The sequence below is a fragment of the Pyrgilauda ruficollis genome, unplaced genomic scaffold (genome assembly GCF_017590135.1).
Source record: "Pyrgilauda ruficollis isolate IOZ18807 unplaced genomic scaffold, ASM1759013v1 scaffold28, whole genome shotgun sequence".
Taxonomy (NCBI): Eukaryota; Metazoa; Chordata; class Aves; order Passeriformes; family Passeridae; genus Pyrgilauda; species Pyrgilauda ruficollis.
The window spans coordinates 8,782,425-8,805,872 of record NW_024524155.1 but is presented as its reverse complement, the minus strand read 5'-3'; the positions used below and the strand labels follow the sequence as shown (position 1 = coordinate 8,805,872).

The window sequence follows — 23,448 nt, the reverse complement described above, 5'->3', positions numbered from 1 at the left end:
TAGGATGAAGTAATTAAAAATAGGTCCATGTAGAAACATCAGTCTTGCTAGTAATATATAAGATTGGTAATTCTTTCTAGCTATAAATTAGTATCAGATCTCTTTGTATCCCTTATAGCAACCTCACTGACTGTGAGGCTGAGTAGAATGGTAGTAACTGGAGTGAGAATACAGCTTGAATTATAATAATGTTATAATATTATAATAATCATAATAGTAATTATATATAATGGTTGACTTGGTTTCTTTCTTTGTGGTGTGTTTCAGGCTAACCGGGATGCTGTACTGAGCAGAATACCAGAACACAAGAATGATCGTATCATCAGTTTGCAAAGTGCTTCTGTAGTCTATGATCTACTTACAATAGCCTTGGGAAGAAGAGGCCAGTATGAAATGCTTTCAGAGGTTTGTTGATAGTAGTGAATATTCATCTGTGTCGTTTTTGGTGTTTTCTGTTAATCATGTTAATTGTGGTAGTAAGAAAGGGCTGAAACAAATACAGGACACTGTTATTCTGACTGCTTTGTAAATACAGGAGGTAGTTTCCACCCCAAAATGTTTACTGTCTAAATTTATATGAGTGACTTGAAATGGCCAAACAAGAAAAGTTGCATGGAAGGTGTGGAAGATGTTTAATGCCACAGAAATGCACATGATTTTTAGGTGGGGGTGCATGGATCTGCTTAAAAGGGTACCTTTCAGTTTTATAGAGTAGACTAAAACTAGGCAGGGATAGAGCAGCCCTGGGTTCCAAATCTGATACTTACATTTTGTCTGGTGTCATGATGGTTTTGTTGCAGGGCTTTTTGTTGTGGGTTTTTTGTCTTTTTTAGAATGTTAAAGACCCATTATATTTATGGGAACATGGCAGTGAGTAGAAGATATCTGCCCTCAAATCCTGCTGCCGATAGTCTGTAACTTTTATAATTTGAAGTATTGTAATAAACACATATTCAGAAATGATAAAACATTCTGTTCAGTTATATAACAGGCATTTAATTTTTTAGGGCTTTATTCTCTTTGAGCTGATTTTGATTGCTCTGGTGGAGCTGTTGTAGATTAAATCAGAAATTGGGAAATTATTCTAACTGTGGAAGTAGTATTCACCCACCAGTTCCAGTATCTTATTGCTGCCTTCTGGTTTAGCTATAGCTGATTACTTACAGAAGTAGTTGGTTGTTATATAAGAATATTAAATGATCAAAAATCTGTCTCATCTTTGTTAAACTGTTCTAATGCCAAGTCACGTTCTTAACTGAAAAGGGCTCGTTTTTATCAAGTTTGTATATAATGGGCTTTCAATTTCTTAGGGTAGCTTCAACTAGATGAAGGAACTTTATACTGTCAATTGTTTCCTAAACAATAGTACTCTGGTTATAATCAAGTTCATTTTGTAGGATGCATGATATTGAGCTTGTAAGTGTCCTACAAGAAGGGATGTCTTCCAGACCTGTTAAATTCTTTTCCATATAGAATCTGGCAGCTATTTTCATGTATTTAAATAATTTAAATTTTTATTGCATGTATGTTAGATAAGAGTCTATAAAAATCTTAATACTAGAGTGTCTTCTCAATAATTGAAGAACATGAGCTTAAATAACAATTTCCTTCCCCCCCATATTTAGTGTTTAGAAAGAGCCATGAAGTTTGCATTTGAAGAGTTCCATCTCTGGTATCAGTTTGCATTGTCCTTGATGGCAGCAGGAAAAGTAAGTCCAAATTTTTTTGTATAATTCTTGTATTGATGGCATTTGATAACAATGTTAAGCACTTCCATAATTTTCATCTGTAGTGTTTTTGAAAATAATTCTAATCCTTGAATCAACTAAGTATGCTGTACTCCTGAATTTATTCCTAGTGCAGTACAAAGAATGTTGTTATTTGAATAGTTTCTAACTTAGATGATGATAAAAACTGTCTTGCCAATAATCTTAAAATAGGCTGATTTAGTACAAGCAGTGGATTATACCAGATCCTATTATCCTGTAAAACTTGTTTAAGTGTGCTTTTGATGACTTAATTTATTTTATACTTAGGTACAAATTAATGCTGATTCGTGATGCTCTTCTTCTTTTTTTTTTTTCCTTTGGAAATTTCTGATTTTATCTTCTTTAATATTGCTGCCTTTGAGGCTGTGTATTCTGTGCAACTAATGGATTTTAAAAAAAATTTATATAAATCAGGAACTTAAGCTTTTAGATGAAATTCTCTATTTTCAGTTATTTTTGCTTTTCACTATCATGTTACAGAAAACACATTCATCATGTAATGTAAACAACTAATTTTCTAAAATATAATTTTCAATGGGATATTTTGTTTATTTTCAGAAATGGAAAAAGGAATGTATTTTCCTTAGAAAATATTTTAGCAGCACATGAGTTCTGAAGAGACTTGGTTTTTCTTCCAACTCTTTTTACTTTGAGTTATCTTCCAAACTATGATTGGATGGACCCAAATAAGTTTTTAAAAAAAGAGGAGCAGTGCCATTCTTCTATCTTATATCAGACCTATTCCTGTGTGCTGTTTTAACTCCCAAAGAACACCAAAACACTGCTTGTTTAGAAAACGCTATCCCACTCCTTCTCTTTCATTTGCCTGACTTAAATGCTGTGAGTTTACAGGCCTAGCAAAGTTTTAAATGCATCTCTGAATTGTCTACCACTGGAATTACATTCTTCTGGGGATGCTTAATGAAAGTTTGTAGGAGTTAAATAACAGTAGCAGAGCCTAAAGTCTAGTCTTTCACTGGCTTGAGGAGCTTTGACCAATTGTCAACAAAATGTGTCTAACGTCTCCTTCACAAAGGAAAAATAAAGTAAATGGTGGAAATAGGAATCTTCTATCTGTGAAACACATTTATATTTTGAGTAATTTAAATGAAAAATGTTTTAAACAGTCTGCTCGAGCTGTTAAAGTCTTGAAGGAATGTATACGTTTGAAACCAGATGATGCAACGATTCCACTCCTTGCTGCAAAGCTCTGCATGGGATCTCTGCACTGGGTAAGCTTTGCCCTCTGTCTTCTCAGCAAGACCTGTACTAAAAATCTTGATTTAGAGATGTAGCAAATACTTCTACACAGTGACTGCATGCACATGAGCATATCTAAAAACACAGCACAGAATGTACATGCACATGTACATCCCTGTTTGAATGGCTAATTTGAAATACTTGACAGAGGTTATGTTTATCAAGGTAGCATATTCTCATACTGGTCTAAGACATAGCTTAAAATATATGGAAGTTGAAATATTAGAAGACAGATCATAAATGCAACTTAGACTTTGGATATTTTCTGCAATAAGAAAATAACTTTCTGGAAAATAATGAGGCAAATCACTTATAATCAAGGGACTCTTCTGGTGGTACCATGCTTGCAGGTAGCTATGGCTTATGAATTTGTAATAGGGACAGTTGAGTATTTTAGATAAACTTGAAATGGGTGTATCTGTACAAAAACATTAAAGTGATCAAAGATCATAATGTTGTTTTCAAGATACTTGTGTAATTTTTAGAAGAATGAGTATATTTGAAAAAGAAGGAAAAGAGAAGGGAAAGGTCACATATAGAAATTGAGAAAGTGGTGTAGTAGCACAAACATGACTTGTTGAGGCTGACAAAATACAGCCTTGATTAAGGTATATCCTAGTTCTGTAAATCGTTCCCTGTGGATTGAGTCCATATGGACTAGCTTACTGTACTTAGCCTTTGCAGTTACTGACATGGAGTCAAATGGGCTTTTTTTTCTTTCTAGATTATTAAATACTGTGCTAGCATGGCAGCTTTGATTTTTTTACATGTTTCTCTGTTTATGAGTTTGCATCCATTCAGCAATGCAGGATTTGAAGCAGAGTTCTGCATGGTATAATGTTTTTTTACAGGGTTAGAGCCATAGTTCTTGTGATTGATATTCCTAAATAAATGGTTCATGGGTCAAGAACGCTATTTATAAAGTGCAAAAAGGTAGATGGCACATACGGACCAGAAATACCTTTTTATTAAAAAAAAAAAAAGAAAAAGAAAAAAGCCAAAAGCACAAAGTAAGTGTACTTTGTGCCAGATTTCTCTCAATAGGAATAGGTGTTTCAGCTTAAAATCTGTGGTTTTTACCCAGTATTTAGCAAGAAGACTAAGTCTAATGAAAAATGAAATAGTCCTTCAAAGCAGTCATGGCTGAGATTTTAACAGGTTCAGTCTGCATAATATACATTCTGAGCATTCTGAGAATTCTTGGCACTATAATGTAAGATGTAGCTAGTTTTAGACTTACATGACTGTTTTGTAATATTTTCAGTTGGAAGAAGCTGAAAGGTTTGCCAAAGCAGTTGTTGATCTTGGGGACAAAACATCAGAGTTCAAAGCAAAAGGCTACCTGGCACTGGGATTGACTTACAGTCTGCAGGCTACTGATGGTAAGATAGGAATAAACATTCACACTTGGAAATTCCCTTGCTGCCTAAAGAAAGATACCTGGCAGAATGATAGACATTAAATCTTCTGTGTGCAGCCATTTTCCAGTCAATGTATTAAAGCTTCTTCAGTTAGTGTGTGGAATGAAACCTCACCATCGTTCGTATCACTGATTAAATATATCCTTTTTAGCATCTTTGCGAGGGATGCAAGAGGTCTTGCAGAGAAAGGCTCTTCTTGCATTTCAGAGGTAAGTGGGTGTTGATCTTTCCATTTTGTTCTGCTATATGTAGTGCAAAGCTTTTATTATGTTCTAAAAAGAGATGCTTGTAAAAGATGGTGTAATGACAACTTCACCTCTGGGAGTCTCCCATCATGAGAACGGAATGTATTTCTTTAGCATTTGTTTCCATCATTTTCTGCCAGCATTACCTAAATTGATTTCTAAGGATTTCCCTTTATGTAAGATGTTTGTGTGTCTCTCTAGTATAAAATATTTGCTCAAATATTCTGATCTAGTAGGAAAAACCACACGATGTAAAGTTTTGAGCCGTGGTTGAATGAGACAGTGTTTCTAAGAGCTGTCCACTGATAAGATTGTATAGGAGCCTTTGCAATTATCTCTGTAGAAGCAGAGCAATAATTGAGGCCGTGCTGTTGGGGCTCAGGGGTGAAGTGCAGGTTTTGAGGTAGTAAGCTAGGGGAAAATGAAAATTCTATCTGGAAATGTAACAGTGTAGGCAATGACAGTGCAAATGTCATCTTCCAAGTGCATTACCTGGAAGCAGTGCCATTGGGGATGGCAGTAGTTCATTCTCATGGGCTCTGCAAACGAAATGACAATAAAGAAGTGAATGAGGACATTTCTCTCCTAATTATAGAAGCAACAAATCTTGATGATAAAGCTGGCAAAAGTGCTGCAGCATCTAAATATGTCTTTTATGTTTATATACCCTTGAAAACTCTTCTTTGGTAAGATAAGCCTAAATGTAGGGAAACGGGTTTGTGCATTAATGTGAAAATGAAGTCCTCGCTTTTTGGTGGTGATTTTGTTTCTGAGGGGATAGGGTTGAAAAAGTGTTTTGGAGGTAACTTTAGAGTGAGGCTGGTATGTGTTGGAACTTCTTTTTTCTGTTATGTCTTAGCAATTCCTCTGTATGTAAGTATGTTTTAACAGATCTTTGCTCTTCTGTTCCTTAGTGGTTTTAATTAGGTTTTTTACTATTTCAGCATTTTCTCCATGTTGAAACTGAACTTTCTACCTCTTGGTTTATAACTCATTTCCTCACTTATCCTTCTTACCATTACTGACTTAATCATCACTGTTTCAAAAATAGTATGCCAACCATTTTTCACCAATTCTGTGCATTCACTGCTTTTTGAGACCCTAACAGTGAATTGCTTTATTTTGAGGGCTCTTTGAAACAGCAAGGGATGAAATGGACCATAGTGTGAAGCCAACCCATTCCAGTTCGATGTCTGCTGACCCTATTCTCCAGTTCAGAATAGCGATTCTCAAAATTCTGAGAGTCAACTTTTTGGATGGCTCAAAGCCCCCTTCAGCTTGGCTTGAAACATTGCCAGGGATGGGGCATCCACAGCTTCTCTGGATGTGTTGCAGTGCCTCATCATCCTCATAGTGAAGAATTGTCTCCTAATATCTAATCTAAACTTACTGTCTTCCAGTTTGAAGATGCTACCCCTCTTCCTATCCATACATACCTTTGTAGAAACCTCTTCTCCAGCTCTCCTGTAGGACCCCTTTAGGTACTGGAAGGTGCTGTAGCATCTTCCTGAGCATTCTGTTCTCCAGGCTGAACAATCCCAACTCTCTCAGCTTGTCTCTAAAGGAGAGGTGCTTTAGCCCTCTGGTCATTTTGGTGGCCCTCCTCTAGACAGGTCCACCTCCTCCCTATGCTGGGGACTCCACACCTCGATACAGCACTCCAGGTGGGGTCTTATGAGTGTAGAGTAGAAGGGGAGAATCACCTCCCTTGCCCTGTGGTCAGACTTCTTTTGATGCAGCCCAACACATGGTTGGCTTTCTGACCAGTAAAAGCACGTTTCCAGGTCCTGCCAATATTCAGCTTCTTATCACTGTGAAATTACTCTTCCTCAGTCTCTGTTCAAATGTTGTTGCTTGGTCGCATGTTACATTGTCTTTCACCCAGCACACCAGTCATGCCTACTTTCTCTACCATGTCTGAAAAATAAAAGTTTTCCAGGAGATGGAAGCTAAATTCTCTGTCCTCTACCAGTTTATAAAGCAAGCAGCCTGTACTGGACTTGGTCTTTTGTTGTGCCTTTTTTTTTTCTCCAATAAATTTTTTTGTGGATTTTTAAAATCATCTACCTAGAGGGCCAATTCCTGAAGAAATAGGAGTCCTGAAGAAATGCAGTTACATTTTGGACCCTTGCCTGAGTCGGATTTCAAGGCTTAACCATTTGTGTTGGGGGCCATTCAAGAAGGTGTTTGTTGCTGCCTTCACACAGTTCTGAAGGGTGTTTGTTTCGTAACTTTTTTTTTTTTTTTTGTTAAATTTTGGAAGACTTTCAGTGCTTTTCTTGTGGTTGGTGTGAATTGGAGTTTTACAGAACTCACCAAATGGTAGATAGATAGTAATAGCTTCGTTCTTTCACTGTCTGAAGCTTGGGTTACTGAAGAAGTACTCTCTTAAGTAAAAATCTCTTGTTCTTGTTTAGTATTGCTTAATTTGTGAATTTAAATTAAAAAAAGGACTGGTCCTAGACCCTGTTAGGCTTTACCTGTGCATCTAGTCTGCCATTTACAGATGAAATTACAAAATATGAAGCGGTCTCTTAATAACTTTAAACTTCTTTGAAGCATGCTGGGTGTAGTCACTAAACTAATGGACCTCTGCAGCTGTTTGGATTGAGAAGGCAGAAATGCACAGGTCAGAAGCAGAAGGTTCTCTGTGGTTTTAGTGGTTTAAAGGTCAATTTTGATGCTTCCTCTCAGAGCAAGCGACTCACTGGATGTTCCAAAGATGATTATTGCACATTAGAGTTCTAAATGAGACTCCGTTAAAAGAATGCAACAAATGTAAATAAAAAAACAGTCCCAGGCTTCCTGCCCAGTACTTACTACACATCATTTGGGGTACAGCCATAATTTTTTTTTGTCCTTCTGCTCAAGCATCCCCCTGCTAAAAAGCTCTCACCTTGCAGCAGAAAGATTGTATTACAGGGGGAAATAGTAGAGAAGAACAATTTTCATGGAATAGAAAAATGACTAAGACTCAGAGTGTGCATTTGACCAAAATATTATAAAGAAGATAACAAACATAATTTTTTAAAATATGCAAAAAAGTTGATATTTTTAAAATATGCAAAAAAGTTTATATTATTCATCTCTTTAAAGGCATGGTGTTCTGGGCAGTTCATGTTTGGGGTGTTTTTCCCTTTTTTTCTGTAAGAAAACTTTTTTTAACGAATTTTTCTTATAAATATTCTAAGTAATGACATCTAGTGTTTGTTTAGGAGTATAATTCATTTGAAGAATCATTTTGTATTAAAGATTTCTTTTAAGACTTAAGGAGAAATTACATAATTATTTTCTATTGAATATTACTTTTCATGTCCCAAGGTGCTTCCTTTAAATCAAAGATGATTGAGAAGCATAAGAAAAGTTGCTGAAATGAGCATCACTTATATCAAAATATGAGTATACATGTAGTGAAGAGATCTGAATATAAATAAATGAATATATATGCATTTATGGGTATGTCTAACCTGTCTGAACAGGGGAAAAATTAATTTTTGTTTTATTTCTTTGTTTTTAAGGGCTCACAGTTTGTCTCCAACAGATCATTTGGCAGCATTTTACTTGGCACTGCAGCTTGCCATTTCCAGACAGGTTAGTTATGTTTTAAAAGTGCAGTATCATACTGTCATACAAAGATTAGAATTTGTATTTGTTGATGAATAGAGATGAAGATTTCCTCAATAAAAACCTGGTTTTCCTTGTGCACATATTCACATATATGGAAAAAACCCTGAAATACTCTCTCCAAACCCCTTCAGTCTTATGCAGTTCTCAAGAATTCTGCCATTATTTCCAGCTCTAGGATCAGAAGTAATTCCACTTACTTCAGCATTTATGTTGCTAGACAGAAAGAAAAAAGTCAGTTCTTAAGGTGTTTTTACCTATTGTGTGTAATCTCTGCTCAGATCCTAGAGAGAGGAGCTATTGAATCTAGTCTTTAACGATCTTCACAGTGCTTAAACCTTGAGTACCTGCTAATATCTGTTCCCATCCTGAATACCGGTGTGAGGCTTGGTTATTGTGGACAAAATTACAAAGAAGTGTTTAAGAAAACTGGAAAATATTTTATGGCTATAAAAGAGATCAGGGCTTAGTCCAGCTTGTACAGCTGTTACGTTTAAGGCATTCTACCATACATGAGATGAATTTGGATAATGTGGAAGTGCTTTCTGTATGTCATGGTAAGTCTCTTCCTATGTCGTGTTTATTTCACATAGTAGCCCTGAGCACAGTGTTTGCATTCTCTAGTGACTACTTTTCATTGCTAATGAGTAGCACAGAACTTGGACTATGTCACTTAAGAATGGAATGGATTGTCACTTTACTAGCACAAAATATCTTTGAGGAGCAGGCTATTACTCCATACATTCTGAATTCCAAAGTACTTGTGTGCTTAATTAAATTTCTTGGTTTTAACACTTGCTGTACTTTGAACAAAAACACAGGCAGCCGAGGAGACAATGAAATTCTACATAAAGAAAAGTTACTGTCACTGTACATTTCAGTTAAGCATTGCAATTAAAATATTTTCAGGATTATACAGAAACACAGACTGGAAAGAGACTATTTTAAGGGGCTCTACTGTCACTGTACATTTCAGTTAAGCATTGCAATTAAAATATTTTCAGAATTATACAGAAACACAGCTAGGACTGGAAAGAAACTATTTTAAGGGGCTGAAAGTAACTGTTTTATAAAAATATGCATCTTACTTTCCTGGTTTAACATACTATTTAATTTTCAGTATTCACTGTAGAGCATCAGGTCCATTTTAAACTTCTGAGTAGTGTCTTAGAGGAGTGAATAGAATTCTACATGTTACCTGAGTGAGCATTTTGAAATTTTATGGATGTCAATCAAGCAAAAGGTAATACTTCTAATAGTGGTGCTTTCTTTTTCTGCCTTTTTTTTTTTATTTTTTTAAATCAGATACCAGAAGCTTTGGGTTATGTTCGTCAGGCTCTGCAGCTACAAGGAGATGATGCCAACTCTCTTCATCTCCTTGCACTCTTGCTATCAGCCCAGAAACACTATCATGATGCTTTGAATATCATTGATATGGCCTTGAGTGAATATCCAGAAAATTTTATGTGAGTGAATATCATGTTTCCTTTCTATGCTTTCTCTTGTATTTATTTTTCCTGGATTCTCATCTCATTCATTTCAAGAGGGGATGGATTTAAAGATGGGTCAATTTTTTTTTCAGCAGTCTTCTTTCCCACCCATTTATTGCAAGTCTGCTTATTAAAGGCTTGTTAAACAATGATAAAGGATTTGTTTTGGAAGGGAGATTAGAACTAGATAGTTGATCTTACTTTGTTTTTTCTACACCATCTGTGTAAATAAATTCTCCCTGTTGCATGCTTTGTACTATGTTTGTATCTTCTATTTTTATGCAATATTGCAAGAAGTATAAACAGGACTTTACTATTGGCTAGGTTAGAGTTATCCCATCTTACAGATAACTCTGTAGATACTGTATGGATTCTATTTTGTAAAATACATCATAAAACAGAGAATCCCCTCATTTGCTTAGTTAATAACAGTCATCTGAAGTTGGCTGATGGACAACTACATAAGTGAACAGGGAAGAAGCATATTTGCTAGATGTTCTCTTGTTTAAGAAAGAAATCATTCTTTCTGTTTATTTTTCAGGTTAAGTACATCTTAACATACATTTGGATTTTGTACTTTTGTAAGGGGTTTTTTTGTTGGGTTTTTTAAAAATTTATTTTCTTATGAAAATTTAATAAAATTCTTTATAGAAGAATATCTCAGGGACAGCTGCCATTAACTCATTAACTTCCAGTCTTCCAATTTGGTGCATTACCAGCTGTCACTAAGGTTGTAATCCATAATATTACGCATATCCTACATGCTTATTTGGACAATTTTTTAAAATTACCTCATTCTTAACTTCTAAATTACCAGCCTATATCATAAATTGTTTTAATATCAGCCTACAAGCAAAACATGATTTCTTTAAGTATTATTCATTTGAAAATAGAAACTATAGTGGTTTCCCTTCCTGTTCCTTGATATTTTGTGTCTCCATTTGACCGTCTCTATAAGGTACTGTTGCCTTTTCCGTCACAAATCTGACCAGGACTCTGTTGATACCACCTCTTGTTAGAACTTCTGTGGCTTGCAGTGAGTTCTGTGCAGCGGCTTTTGTTGCCTTTTGCTGTATCTCACTTCCTAGTTTATCTACACACCTCTGACTTGTTCCAGTTCTTATCAGGGGCTTCTATACATGTTTCACAATTTCAGAACTACGTAGTAGTTTATCTTCAAATCTGTTTGTGCTTTCCTCGGGACCGAGGGACTTGTCAGTAAGTCAGGGTTTGAAAGGAAATTGAAGTATCAGATTCCTAATTTTGTACCCTGTTATTGTTAAAGACAAATATGTTCAAAGCACTTTGACTGTCATCTTCTGTCTGTTCTCGTTTAATCTTCTGCCACTTAGTGGCAATGTAAATAATGTAGCTGTAACTGCTATGTGTCTCAGAGTAGTAATAGTCCAGAAGTATTTCTGAGATGGTACTTTCAGAATTCCCTATTGTTATAAGAGAACTCCCTATTATATTAATCTCTGTTGTAATGGGAGAACAAGGGTCCATTTAGTAAAATGTTTAAAAATACTCTTGTGAGCATTCAGAAGGTATTTGTATTTTTCAAATGTGGTTCATGGCTTTTCCAAAGCAGTTTATACTACAGCTCTGGTTGAACATGTTGTCCAAGTTGTTCATTACAGTACCGAGATCTTTGTATTAATGTATGTGTGTATATATATATATATATATATATATATATAAATCATACAGGTCATAGTAGTGATTCTAAATTGTTGATGCTGTTGTATAATACAGACTCCGTGGTGATACAGTGTACTGCATTATAGTGTACTGGTACAGATCTGGGAATTTCAGAGGAATTTCAAGGCAGTAGTAATCACCATCAGATGCAGTAACAAATGCTGAAGAATCCAAGGTGAAACAGTTAAATGTATCTCTAGAAAGTCTTTGAGTCTTGTTTTTAGTACTGTCAATTTCCCAGTGAAGTTGAAAATATGATTGAGATTTCTTGTCTGCTCTCTGCAATTGATACTGACAGCCAGACAGGCATATCTGGTCAATAATATAAATTTGGATTGATTCTATCATGTAACTGGGTTATTTTTGTGAGGATTTATCAGCTTTTGAAAACTATATGTAATGCTCTTGAAATGGTTGACAGTGTGTACGTGCGTATATATAAAATACAGGACACAACCGCTTAGTGTATTGCTGAATCTGTGTCCATGTTTTGCAGCTTCTATAAACAATATAATCTCATGGTATTTCCTAGTAGATTTGGAATAGATCCTCTTGTGTTCCTCTACAGCTTGCTAATTTTTAGATACACTGAAATATTTAATTATTCACCTGTGGTGCTTTATTGGGTTTTGTAAACACTTCATATGTCTTTATGCTTTCTGCAATCCAGTAAGCTAAATGCTACAAGGGCTCTCTTGGTATTCTGTGTGTTTCTGTCAGGATACTTTACTACAGCTTTATGCAAATTGATACTGTGATGGCTTTGCAGAGTAATAAATCTTGGAAATCTTCTTCATATTTGGAAATATTAAAGATAGTGCTTGCGATTTATGTTATTCCTTATTTCTCTAATTTCTTGTGTATTATTCCTATCTGCTTTCTTGTGCATTATTCCTATCTGCTGTTCTTGTTCTCTTCACAGCTGTATGTTCTTTTTGTTTTTCATTGCTTTAAAAAGAATCTACATTGTCACAAGTTTAATACTGCATCTTTATAAAATGCTGGAGGTTGCAAGGAACTCATAGGATACACCATGAATAATGCAGAGAAGTGGCTCCTTTCCAGCACTCTTCTGTTGCAATCAATTAGTAAATATGTTGTCTGTCAGTTTTCGACATTTGAAAACCTGGTGCATTCCTGGAGTTTGAGTTCAACATTTGAAGCGTACAGCAGGCATACCTTTGGATCTGCAATTAATATTAACCTTCCTGCACTATAAAGCTAGAGAGTTGGCCAATCAGATCATGATTTTGCCCTGGGCATCTTAGGTCAATAAGTAGAAAGAAATTCCTCAGAGCCAAAGAATTGTGCCCAATCGTTATCTAAAGGAATGGAAAAAAGGAGCAAACACCCTGGGCTGTTAGAAGCAAGGTATAGCTTTTTTCTTTGAAAAGAGAGTTGATTGTTCCCCCTATATTCATTATATTGGCAGCATAAATGTGCAGTTTGCTCTGAGATCTGAATAGTTATTGGGAAAACTATTGGTAAAAATCTAAGAAACCTGTAAAGGTAAAATAGATATGTAGTAATTTTTTTTTTCAGAGATACTAAAAAGAAAGTTATTTGCTGAATATTTATAGCACTATTTTTTCAAATTTTTTGTAGGCTTAAATTGCTAGGTTGTAGCCACTTTACTTATAAATAAATCAGCTGTGTGAATACAATCAATCTTTTACGTGCTGACTAATGTTTGAAGCATCCAAGCATGCTTTAATCTAGGGACAAAAAGGTCTCTAGACAAAAGATTACTGAACAGGTTAAGAAACTAAAAAGAGTATGAATACTGTACTCAGTATCAATACTGAGATGGGTGGGAATAAGGTGCCAGCACTAGTAAAGCTGAATAGGTAATCCCAGTCAGGTGCTACTTTGTTTGAATTCATTGAAAGTTAAGGGTTTTCTCCTCTCATTAGAGAGATTGTTCCAGTAGTAGAAATATGAAATTCAGTTATTCAGCTTGACAGGATTTTAACCCATGCAGCTCAGAGTCCTAACCCTCACACTATGTGGGAAGCTGAGTGAGATGATCCCTTTCTCCTCCTGCAACAGAAGCAAGGACGTGCTGCCCTGAATGCGAGACTAGGCAGGAAGGAGCCACAATATATCCTAAACTGCTAAAGTACTTGGCCATGAGCGGGGCTTCAGGTCTCAGTTGCTTGGGTTTTCCTTGAGTTTTGTTTCTATTAATCCAATGGTTTTCCACTCTGAATGTGTAAGCAGTCCCAGAGGTGTGCATGCCAGTCTGAGGTTGTATTCAGGGTGATATAAGATAATGATGGTTGTGTTGCATTGGTTCATATTGGGCTTGTGATATATACAATATATATCATACATGTGCAATTACCTGAGCAGCCTCATTTACAATAGTCCCTCTTTTTTTATCTGCTTGTTACAAGGAATTTATAGATTAGTGGTGTATTGAGTGATGTGAAATCTTGAAACAACACTTCTGTCTGTTTTGAATTCATAATTAATACATATATTTTTATATAATTTAAAATGTAATTAATCTCAGTCAAGAGAGATGGAGTCAGGTTTCTTAGTGAAGTACTTGGGATATTGTTTCCTTAGTCTTAACTGTTTGGGGTTCCCTTAGTATTTCAAATGCTGGGGCACTTAAATACAAATATAATGCCTACAATTAGTATAATTAGGCAAAATAAATAGTAAATTGCTAATTTTATGCTAAAAATTGGAACTGCAATGGATAGCAGCTGACAAGCTTTTAAAGTAGCAGAAGTAGGGAACAGCAGATGGGTTATTTGAGGAGTGCAAGCATGTTATTTTAATGTTAAGTACACTCAAAAAGGAAAGGCATATGGTAACGGGTTTGAAGACAACTGAAGACTTAGTTCACAGTTTAAACATTTACATTTCTCGAAGTGTGATGGAAATTTTTTTTCTTCCAAGAATATTTCACAGAAGCATCAGGCCAATATGTCATTCCTCTGAAACCTATTAAATCTTTTCCTTCCTGACCCTCAATGGCTCTTTTGAGCTACATTAGGTTTCCCAGCATCACAGGGCCTTTTAACATTCCTCTCAGTTCAGTGAGTAAAAAACTTGTTTCCTTCTTGGAGGTGTCCAGGTGGGCATAAAAAAGAACTGGTTGGTAGAGGCAGTGTTGGATTATACATATACACTGGTGTTTTGTGGGACAGGAAGATATTTATCAACTGAAGGAAACAGACTACCCTGTTCTGCTTTCCCAAGGTCAGTTGTAGTTGCACTGCAGTGTGTGGTGCTGGTAAAACTTGTGCTTTTGCGGGTTTTTTCCCTTGATAAGTAGAGCACTGGGAATTATTTGAGGAAAGGGTGGTAATATAAGATTGGACAAGAAGTAGTGATGTTCTGTGCTTGCCAAAATCATGTCTTTCAGGTTTGTGTATGCATTCTTGTTAATATTTTACTACATAACTTTTCAAATTCATTCAATTTCTATCCTGTTTATATTGGGAGTTAAATGAATTAGTTCTCAAGAATGATTTTTCTGAAAGTTATGAAACACAGTATGATTTGCTTGTGTTTTCTCTTTTTATCCTGGGCTCTTCTATCTCACTCCCCCATCCCTCTTCCCCTTTGGTTGTTGTTATATGCTTTTACTGAATGGTCCATTAAAAAAGACATTGTTGGTAGGTAGATATTACTTTATATAACAAATTGGTCATTGGCCTCAGGGACTTACCCCTGAATTATGTTTGCTAGGCTATGGATTCTTTGAAACTTGATTGAAAGAGTCCCAGTTTGGGTCATGAGCTGGGTGCTGCAGGGAATTCAAGGCAGGCAAACAAAAAGTTTTCAAGTATAACTAATTTGTTCTGGCTTTAGTCAGAAACTATCTTCATTATAGTTTAGAGATCTACATTTTCTTAAGGACATTGAGTTCCTAATATGGAATACAGTATACATACACTGCACAAAAAATCACAGCTTTGGGAACAAATATGTGGGGAATAATAGGATGCAAGGAAGGCCATCCAATGGATACCAAACATACTTATTCATGATTTTCACAAAATTCTGTTATTTTGGGGCTTGAGGGCTGGTTTTGTTGCTTCTTCTGCTTTTTTGAGAGTCATGCTTCAAATAGCAATCTGAGCAGCCTATTTTTATTTCATCCATGTTTCTGTGTGTATATGAGCTTCCCAGTACTTGGATCTGTGTGGCCAGTGTTGGAGAAGGTTTAGTGGTTGACTAAGAAACAGTTTAGGACATTTATTTTTTATTAAGCTAAATGCTTTCCTGGAGATTTAAAAAAACTAGATTTGTTTGCTTGATCTCCTGTTGCCATTGTTGGGCATTTAGTGATTTCAAGGTACTTACAAATGAGGATTTTTCATGTTTTAAAATGAACCCTTTATGTCTTTCCTGGTAGTAGAACTTTCCTTGAATACTCAACATGGAGTAGACTGACTGTGCAGCAGCTCACTTTGCAATTGCAGAAGACCTCTATAAGTTTATTCCTGTACTTTGATTATCACGGTTGCATCTAAGATCACTGAATGCATAAATACATCCTTTATAAATCTATATGTCTTTCATAGTCTGTCAGTTTCATGTTGTCATTCTCCCTGCTGGTTAAAGTTTTACAATTGTGTCATTTTGTGTTTTGCTGATGAGGCAGGTATTTGGGAGTTTATTAATGTGAAGCTAGCTGTAAGCTTTTTACAGCAAGTGTTAAAGGGACAGCTGTCAAAACTGGATGTTTGAATTAATAGTTTGAGGCCAGGAGGATCAAATCTTAAACCCCCTGACTGTCTATATATTAGAAGTTCCTACATTTACTTTTTATATTAATATAGATTTAGCTAAAGCATCCCTTCCAGAGAACTTCAGTCTTGATAAGAACACATCAAAACCTGGAGAAACCATTGTAACATGTAGTAGCTTGTTTCAGTGTTGGAGCTGTACTCTTCATTAAGACTGCATTTTTGTTTTTAATTTGAATTGATCCCTTCTTGGTTTCTTTCCAGCTATTGTTTTTTATATCATAATTTGCTAATCCCTCTGCAATCCTGGTGACTCCATTCTCTTGGTGGTAGCTTTTGTAATAAAACCACCTCCCAACATCCTTTCTGATAAAACATCATGGTACTTGCTGGCAGTAAGGGCATATTCTCCAGCCTTTCAGTTATTCCTTGCACTGTAGCCAGTTTTCATCACATGTGAGCCAGAACTGCACAAAATATTTCAATAACATTTATTACATCATTATACAGAAGAACACATATATCATGTCTCTTGGAAAGGGTTGTGTTAATTTCTTTGGGCATAATTGCTTCACTGGGGACTTTGAATCAACTACCTGTTTGCTGGTGTTCTTATTTGCCTCTTTGCCTAGTTATTTTTATGATGTGTTTCCACATACAGATTGCAAAGGCTGTATTTGTTTCAATACCTATATATTTAATTTTTAAAAAGAAATGTGACCTGACAGCTATTAAGCTGTGCTGCTGAACAGTTTCTTCATGAAGTTTCCTACTGTGTTTTGTAAGGATCTTTTCATTAGGGGGTATATTACATGTAAATTAGAGTCCTGTTAGTTTCAACTGAAATTCTGAAGAATTCTGAAGCATTTTAAGGCAGTCAGCCCTACTTTCTCCTTCTAAAAGAAGCTATCAACTGGCAGACAGTAAACTATTCTCAAAATCTGGATTATGAATGAGATAAACATTGGGAACTTCAGAATTTTCTTCCAATTTTAGCCTTTTTCTTCTGAACTATTTATTTATGAGTAATTACAAGGTTTTTAGAAGGGCACTTGCTCACAGCCTGTACTGACTCAGAGAAAACTGACCATGCCAAGGTTTGGCTTCCTGCCTGCTTCCTCATTTTTTATGTTTCTTGTCAACGATCAGAAGCTTTCCTATGTATGTAATTGTTGAGTGCAAGGAGCGACTTGCTAACACTTTATCTAGAAAGGTCAATAGATTTATATTCTTCCAAGTAATGAATTTTGAATAATATTTGTTCCACCTTAATTCTGTGCATTCTTTGTACTGCTTTCCCACTTCAATAAACTGAAGTCTATGTTGTCTGTCAAAAAATGAGTTTATTTTCAGAGTTCAGTATCTTTAGCATTCTGCATCATCCTTTTTGTGATTTTTTTTTTTTAGTGCAGAATTATTGTCAAACTAGTTAGTCTAAGATTTTACAAGTCATAAGATTAGACTTGGTGAGGGGTTTTTTTGGGGCTGGGGGTGTTGTTTGTTTGATTGTTTTTGTGTGGGTTGGGTTTTTTTTAGGGGGTTTTCTTGCTTTTTTAATATAGTGCTTGGTTTTAAAGCCAGAACTTCTTTTGAATTCTTCTAGCATTTGGGGATTTGAAGTTGTGGAATGTATCAAATAAGCACTTAAAAGTGAAAAATGAAGTATTATTATGTAACTACACAGAACTGGTATTTGCCACCTTTCTTTTATGCTCTTGTGAGTAACAGGCTATATATCAGAATTGATTATGTATAAAGTTTATTATTCTACTTAAACTATTGTATAAATTGATGTGGTTTTCTGGGAGATCAGACTGTTGTTTGATACTTTGTGTGGCTTGTTTGTTGCTTGTACCCATATTTATTGGACTTCCAGCATATTAATTATTTCCTAACATTTTTAATAATTGATTGTCATGTAAAAAATACTGTTAGCTGAAGTTACTCTCAGCAAACTCTTCAATTATTTAGAAAGGTTCTCTTAAAACTTAGTAAGTTTACTCCAAGTAGGTTAAACATAAACCAAAGTAGTTGCATTTTTAATCCTGCATTCTAAACAAGCAGATTTGATGCATCCTTTTAAATTTTGTTTTCCTAGGGTGGTTCTTAGGTTTCCCAGCAAGGCTTTTGGTGCTTTAAACTATAATTTTCAATGCACATACTTTTAAGTGTTATGTACAGCTCTTTCTTATTTTCTTCAAGCTCTGAACAATGTAAATAATTTGTATAATAAGAGAATAATAATGAAATTTGCTTCCAACACTAACTGAAAATAGAGTATTCTGATCAGTTTTGATCAGGATATGGGGATATGGACTCTTCAAAAGAAGTCTAGTGGAACTGTAAGTTTCCTGTAGGATGTTGCTTAGTCTGAGGGACTTCAGGGAGATTCTTGATTACTACTGCATTGAGTGACAGGGCTGTAGCAGGCAGAGCTGGGGGAAGCATCACAGTGAAAGGATCACAGAATGTAAGGCAGGTCTCATCCATGCAGTAGTGTATTAAATGCAGCTATCCAACTGTGGCTGATCCAAGCCATTGTGCTCTTACAGTGCACAGCAACTTGTGCAAATTGCTGACTTGATCCCAAAAGCAAAACAGCTGGTTTTAAAATGATGCTTGAGGTGAGCAGTACCTGTTCACTGAAATATTAGTAGTGTTACTTGACACATAGAAGAGCTCAGTCTTCCATACTTCATTTTTTGCTTCATTCAACAGATTAGAAATACCTTCAATAGCTTAAGCCAGTATTGGACCAATTAACTCCTCTTGATCTCCTGACATTATAAGAGTTGCTATGAAAGAAAATTGGTGGTTGCAGCATTTTCAAAAAGTGAAACGGTCTGGATAGGAATTAGGACTGCAGTTGTATTTTGGAGATTCATAAGTTCTTTGCTACAAATTACACTGATTGGATGGTAAAGAAAGCTTCAGATCATATATTAATAGATTAGTTTGCACTGATTAGGCAATAAAGCGTAGCAAGAATCTTAGGTGGCACAAGGCCCCATTATTATAGTGGTCCTATCTGTAATACTTTTAATGAACTTACCAGTTGTATTTTAAGAAGTTAGGTTATTTGTGCCACCTGTTCTGTGGTGAAAACAAAACACACTTTGAGGAAGCAGTCTTTTCTGCAACCTAATTTTAAATTAGGAGACCTGATTCCCACCCTTAGTGTTTTAATAGTCTGAATGGCCTTTAGATATACTTATTTTTGTGGAAACAATTTCCTCTAGATAAATTGTGCTTTTCCCTTCCTGCTGCTTGTCTCATCTGTATTTATAGAAAGAATTTGTACTTCTTCTTGGCTTTTTTTTTCTGCTAGACTGACTAAATGAAGTATTTTTTGTACTCTGTAGTTTCCAGTAGATGGATCACCCTTACAGCCTTTCTGTGCAGCTGCTCCAGTTTGAAATTCCTCAAGTGTTTGGGTTTTTTAGCTGTTACAATGAGAATGACATATAACATTCCAGGTGTGGTCTCACTGGGATATTGTACGATGCTACTGTGTCTTTCTCCTTCTGTTCCAATGAGTAGTTCCTGAATTGCGTCTGGCCTCTCCACAGCTGTCTTACCTTGATGAGCCCAGCTGTTAGGCAGCTCTGGTTTGGAAAAAAGGTTACGCAGGTTGTTTAATGCTCCTTCCCTCCTGACAAAATCATTGGCAATATAGATGCTGTTCCACAGTCATTCCAGAAGTGATATTTTCTTTGAAGTTTTACTTTAGAAAGGACAGCCCTATGCATCATTGTTTCCATAATTCTGAGAAATGGATTATTTTTGACTGCCTTAACTTTAGTCATTCTTAAAGAGTTCCTGTTTCCCATTTGTCATAGCTTTCATATCTCGGACAACATAGGTAAAGATTATGGTGAAGGTTGGGGGTTCATTACTGAATATTCTTAATTTTTGTCCCCATTTAGTAAATACATTTTCTCCTTTTTCCTATTTTGATACAAAAAATACTTAAATAATTAATACTTACTTAATAATTAAGTAAGCCTTAAAATACTGCAGTTTTAGTGTACTACTGTTCAAGTGTAGTTTAGCTTTGCTTTTTACTAATGTACATAAGATGCAGCTTTTTGTGTTGCTCTTTTGTCCCCTGTCTGTCCCCTGCTGTTCTTCATAGGATCTCTGCACATTTCTGATGTCTTACTTGCACATCTTCTCAACGATTGGCTTGTCACACATGGAGTTTTACCCAACCAACTTGAGACACAGATCCTTGAATGTGTGAGCATCCTTGTGCTAAACACCAGGCTTCTGCTGCGTCTTGGATGTCTTTGCTAACCTTTGCTATCAAGTTATTTGTCACTGACTTTCAAAGGCCTAGTTATAAACCTGTTTGGAATTTTTCATTCTTTATTTAAATAAAAATCCAGTAATGTATGGATTAGGTTATGATCAGCTGTTTTATAATGTCCTCATTAGTTAGTGAGAACAGTCTTCAAGTAATGGAGTCATTTGCTGCTTCAGTAGCTATTTCATAAGTTTATCAGCTATTAGCTCCAAGAATAACTAAGTCTTTCCACTTAAGAGTTTGATTTGTTCTTCATTTTGTGTCTGGGTAATTAGTCTCCTAAAATGATACAATTCACTTTATTTTTAGCGATGTTAAAGATCTGCATCTATAGAAAACATTGTTGCTGGAACAAATGCCCTATTAGTCTGTCTTTGAAAGAACCTGTTTTGCCTACTTCCCTTCCCCAAAGGATTTGACCCAAACAGATTTCTGTTCTTATCTGTTGTATTTATTCTACATCTCTGACACACGTTGTTCTACTCTTCGTTTCATTTTTGAATATTGTTTTTACCTCAGTTCTTCTGTTCTTAATAGAGTGCTGTTCCACCATGTCAAGGGTACTCTGGCACCACATGCCAGTAATTTAAACTTCTGACTGTCAAACAGACACAAACAGATAACTAATGATGTTCATAAAATATACAGCTTAATTTTCATCATCCTATTACTTGGTAGTTTTTATCTATTCTTCATCATTTTAGTAGTGTATCAAAACTTCTTGTAAGGTTTAAAATTCTTTGTGTCTGTAATGCAGGCTGTATTCCAGAAGAGCTGTTTTCACAGATGCTTGAAGTTCACCTTTCAGAAAATATTTTTTTAGATAACCTACCTCTCGTTTTCTAAAACCATCCTGGTAATACTTGTCCCTGAGCTGCTTATATCTCCAGCCATGTTTCAAAGGAACTTGATAAAATTAAGGTAATATGGAACTTGATAAAATTAAGGTAAAATTTGTCACACAGTGTTCCTCCTTTCTGTTGCCTCCTTCCTCTTCCCTTCCTTCCCCCATTTGTCAAGCATGCATAGTTGGCAGGTTTTCATTTTATTATTAACATAATGTTTCAGTTTTCTGAGGTGTCTTAGTTCTTTTAAGATTTATTGTCCAAATTTTAATTGGATCCAGGGAAGCTGCTCTATGGGGCTTTATAAATGCAACCTTTTCTACTTGCAAGATTATTTATACTATAGTGTGGATAATCCTACACCAGTGTACTTTATTTATTAGATACAATGTCCTAGCCTTTCTTTGTTAGAATTGTGAATATTTTTGCATCATATTCTTGGTTTGTTGTTTGTATTTTGGAAAATGTGTGAACACTCTGTCCTGTTGACTGCCATAATGCACAAGAAACAATAATGATGTTGCAACATGTGCACCCAAAAGCACCAAACTGATGTGTTGCTTTCATTCTTACAAGTATATTTGTCTTCTGCTGTCTTGACATTGAATCCTATACTAGTAGTCCAGGCTCCAACATTTTTGTTGCACTGATTCCTGTTACGTTGTACATATGATTTTAAGTAATCTCTTAATAGCCAAATCCCCTCCCTTTCTATCTCCTGCTTCATTTTTCCTTTTAAATTTTGCTTGTTGAATCTTAGCATTTTGCTGACCCTGTGCCTTTCCTCTGCTACAAAATCCCTAAAACTCTTAAATGCTTGAATACTGTTAATGGAGATTTAGTCTACCTGTAAACTGTACATAATAAGGTATATATTATGATTATTGACTCTTGAATGACTTGCAAATTCAGTGCTTCTGAATTGATGATGTTCCATAACTTTTGTAAAATGCTTTATGATCACAAATTTTAAGAAATTGAGTATCTGTGGTCTTTTCAAACTGTCAAATGTGCTGTTTTACATACAGAGAAGCAGGAAAGGGATTGTATGAGATAGATTCCTGTGATTTTGGTTTCAGGTTTTGATGCCTATGTCTTGCTGTTTGGGTAGGGCTTGCATGTGCATGTGTTAAGGGTAGACTAGATGAAGGGAGTGTGAAGGAAGGTGGATGTTATTTGTCATTTTTCCTTCTCTTTTCAGTAAAATGATGGACACACCTGGACATATTTTTCTTGCAGTGATATAGTCACTGTTAAATGAGTATCTAGAAGGGACATCTCTGCCAAATGCAATACATCTTTAAATTATCCGTATTGGTCCCTTTATACTCAAATCTAATTTACTGGTAGGAAGGAAGCTAAGCTAATATAACTGCTCTACATTAGAGAGTGATTACCCTGCTCTACATTGTTACAAGATATCAAATGAGACTTCGTATGACCTTATGTACCTTGCAGGTGCTCATTTTCTTTGACTAACACAGCAAACTGCCTTTGGTTTCTTCCTCAGTCCCACAATGCACATATTGTACACTTAAGGTTGTGTGATTCATTTTCGGATTTACATGCTGAGGATGTTCAGTGCAATGCTGAAGATTTAACTACTATAACTTGATGTAATTTCTTATTCTTGAGAAAAATCTGCACTTTTCAGTTACTATTAGCAGCCTCCAAGTTTGTATTTGGGATAAGAAACTTCTGAGGTTTCACACATCCCCCCCTCTACACCCTTCTCAGTCTTCCCACGCAAACCATATGAGCAATCATATAAATTTTTCACTTAGTATGATTAAGGTTGCAGTGGAATAAAATGCCAAAGTACACCTGGGTTCTAAAACAGAAAGTAGGCTAACAGTTTTATGTGCATGCTCTCCTCCTCCTTTGTGCTCTTCAATCTGCAATTTTACTAAAAATTGCTTTTAAATTAGTATTTTTCTAGTGTATTATCTGTTCCTAGGTGCTATGACTCCTATAAATGTGCCTACCAATGGACTAGCTCCTTTATTGTCACATTGTATTTATATTCTTTAACTAACTAGGAAGCTGTCTAGGTTAATCTTGGTGTAGAACGTTCAGCT

The 23,448-nt window shown here is 35.6% G+C and overlaps 1 protein-coding gene across 5 annotated transcripts in view; it reads left to right on the top strand.

Annotated features, from left to right (window-relative positions):
• Positions 1-23,448, top strand: part of TTC7B (tetratricopeptide repeat domain 7B) — a 115,456-nt gene that overhangs the window by 46,795 nt on the left and 45,213 nt on the right. For all 5 annotated transcript variants that reach the window (XM_041472019.1, XM_041472021.1, XM_041472020.1 and 2 more), the window contains 7 exons: positions 268-405; positions 1,626-1,709; positions 2,897-3,001; positions 4,294-4,411; positions 4,602-4,659; positions 8,214-8,286; positions 9,625-9,785. In XM_041472019.1, coding sequence (XP_041327953.1) covers positions 268-405; positions 1,626-1,709; positions 2,897-3,001; positions 4,294-4,411; positions 4,602-4,659; positions 8,214-8,286; positions 9,625-9,785 — 737 coding nt within the window. The remainder of the gene's footprint in view (positions 1-267; positions 406-1,625; positions 1,710-2,896; positions 3,002-4,293; positions 4,412-4,601; positions 4,660-8,213; positions 8,287-9,624; positions 9,786-23,448) is intronic.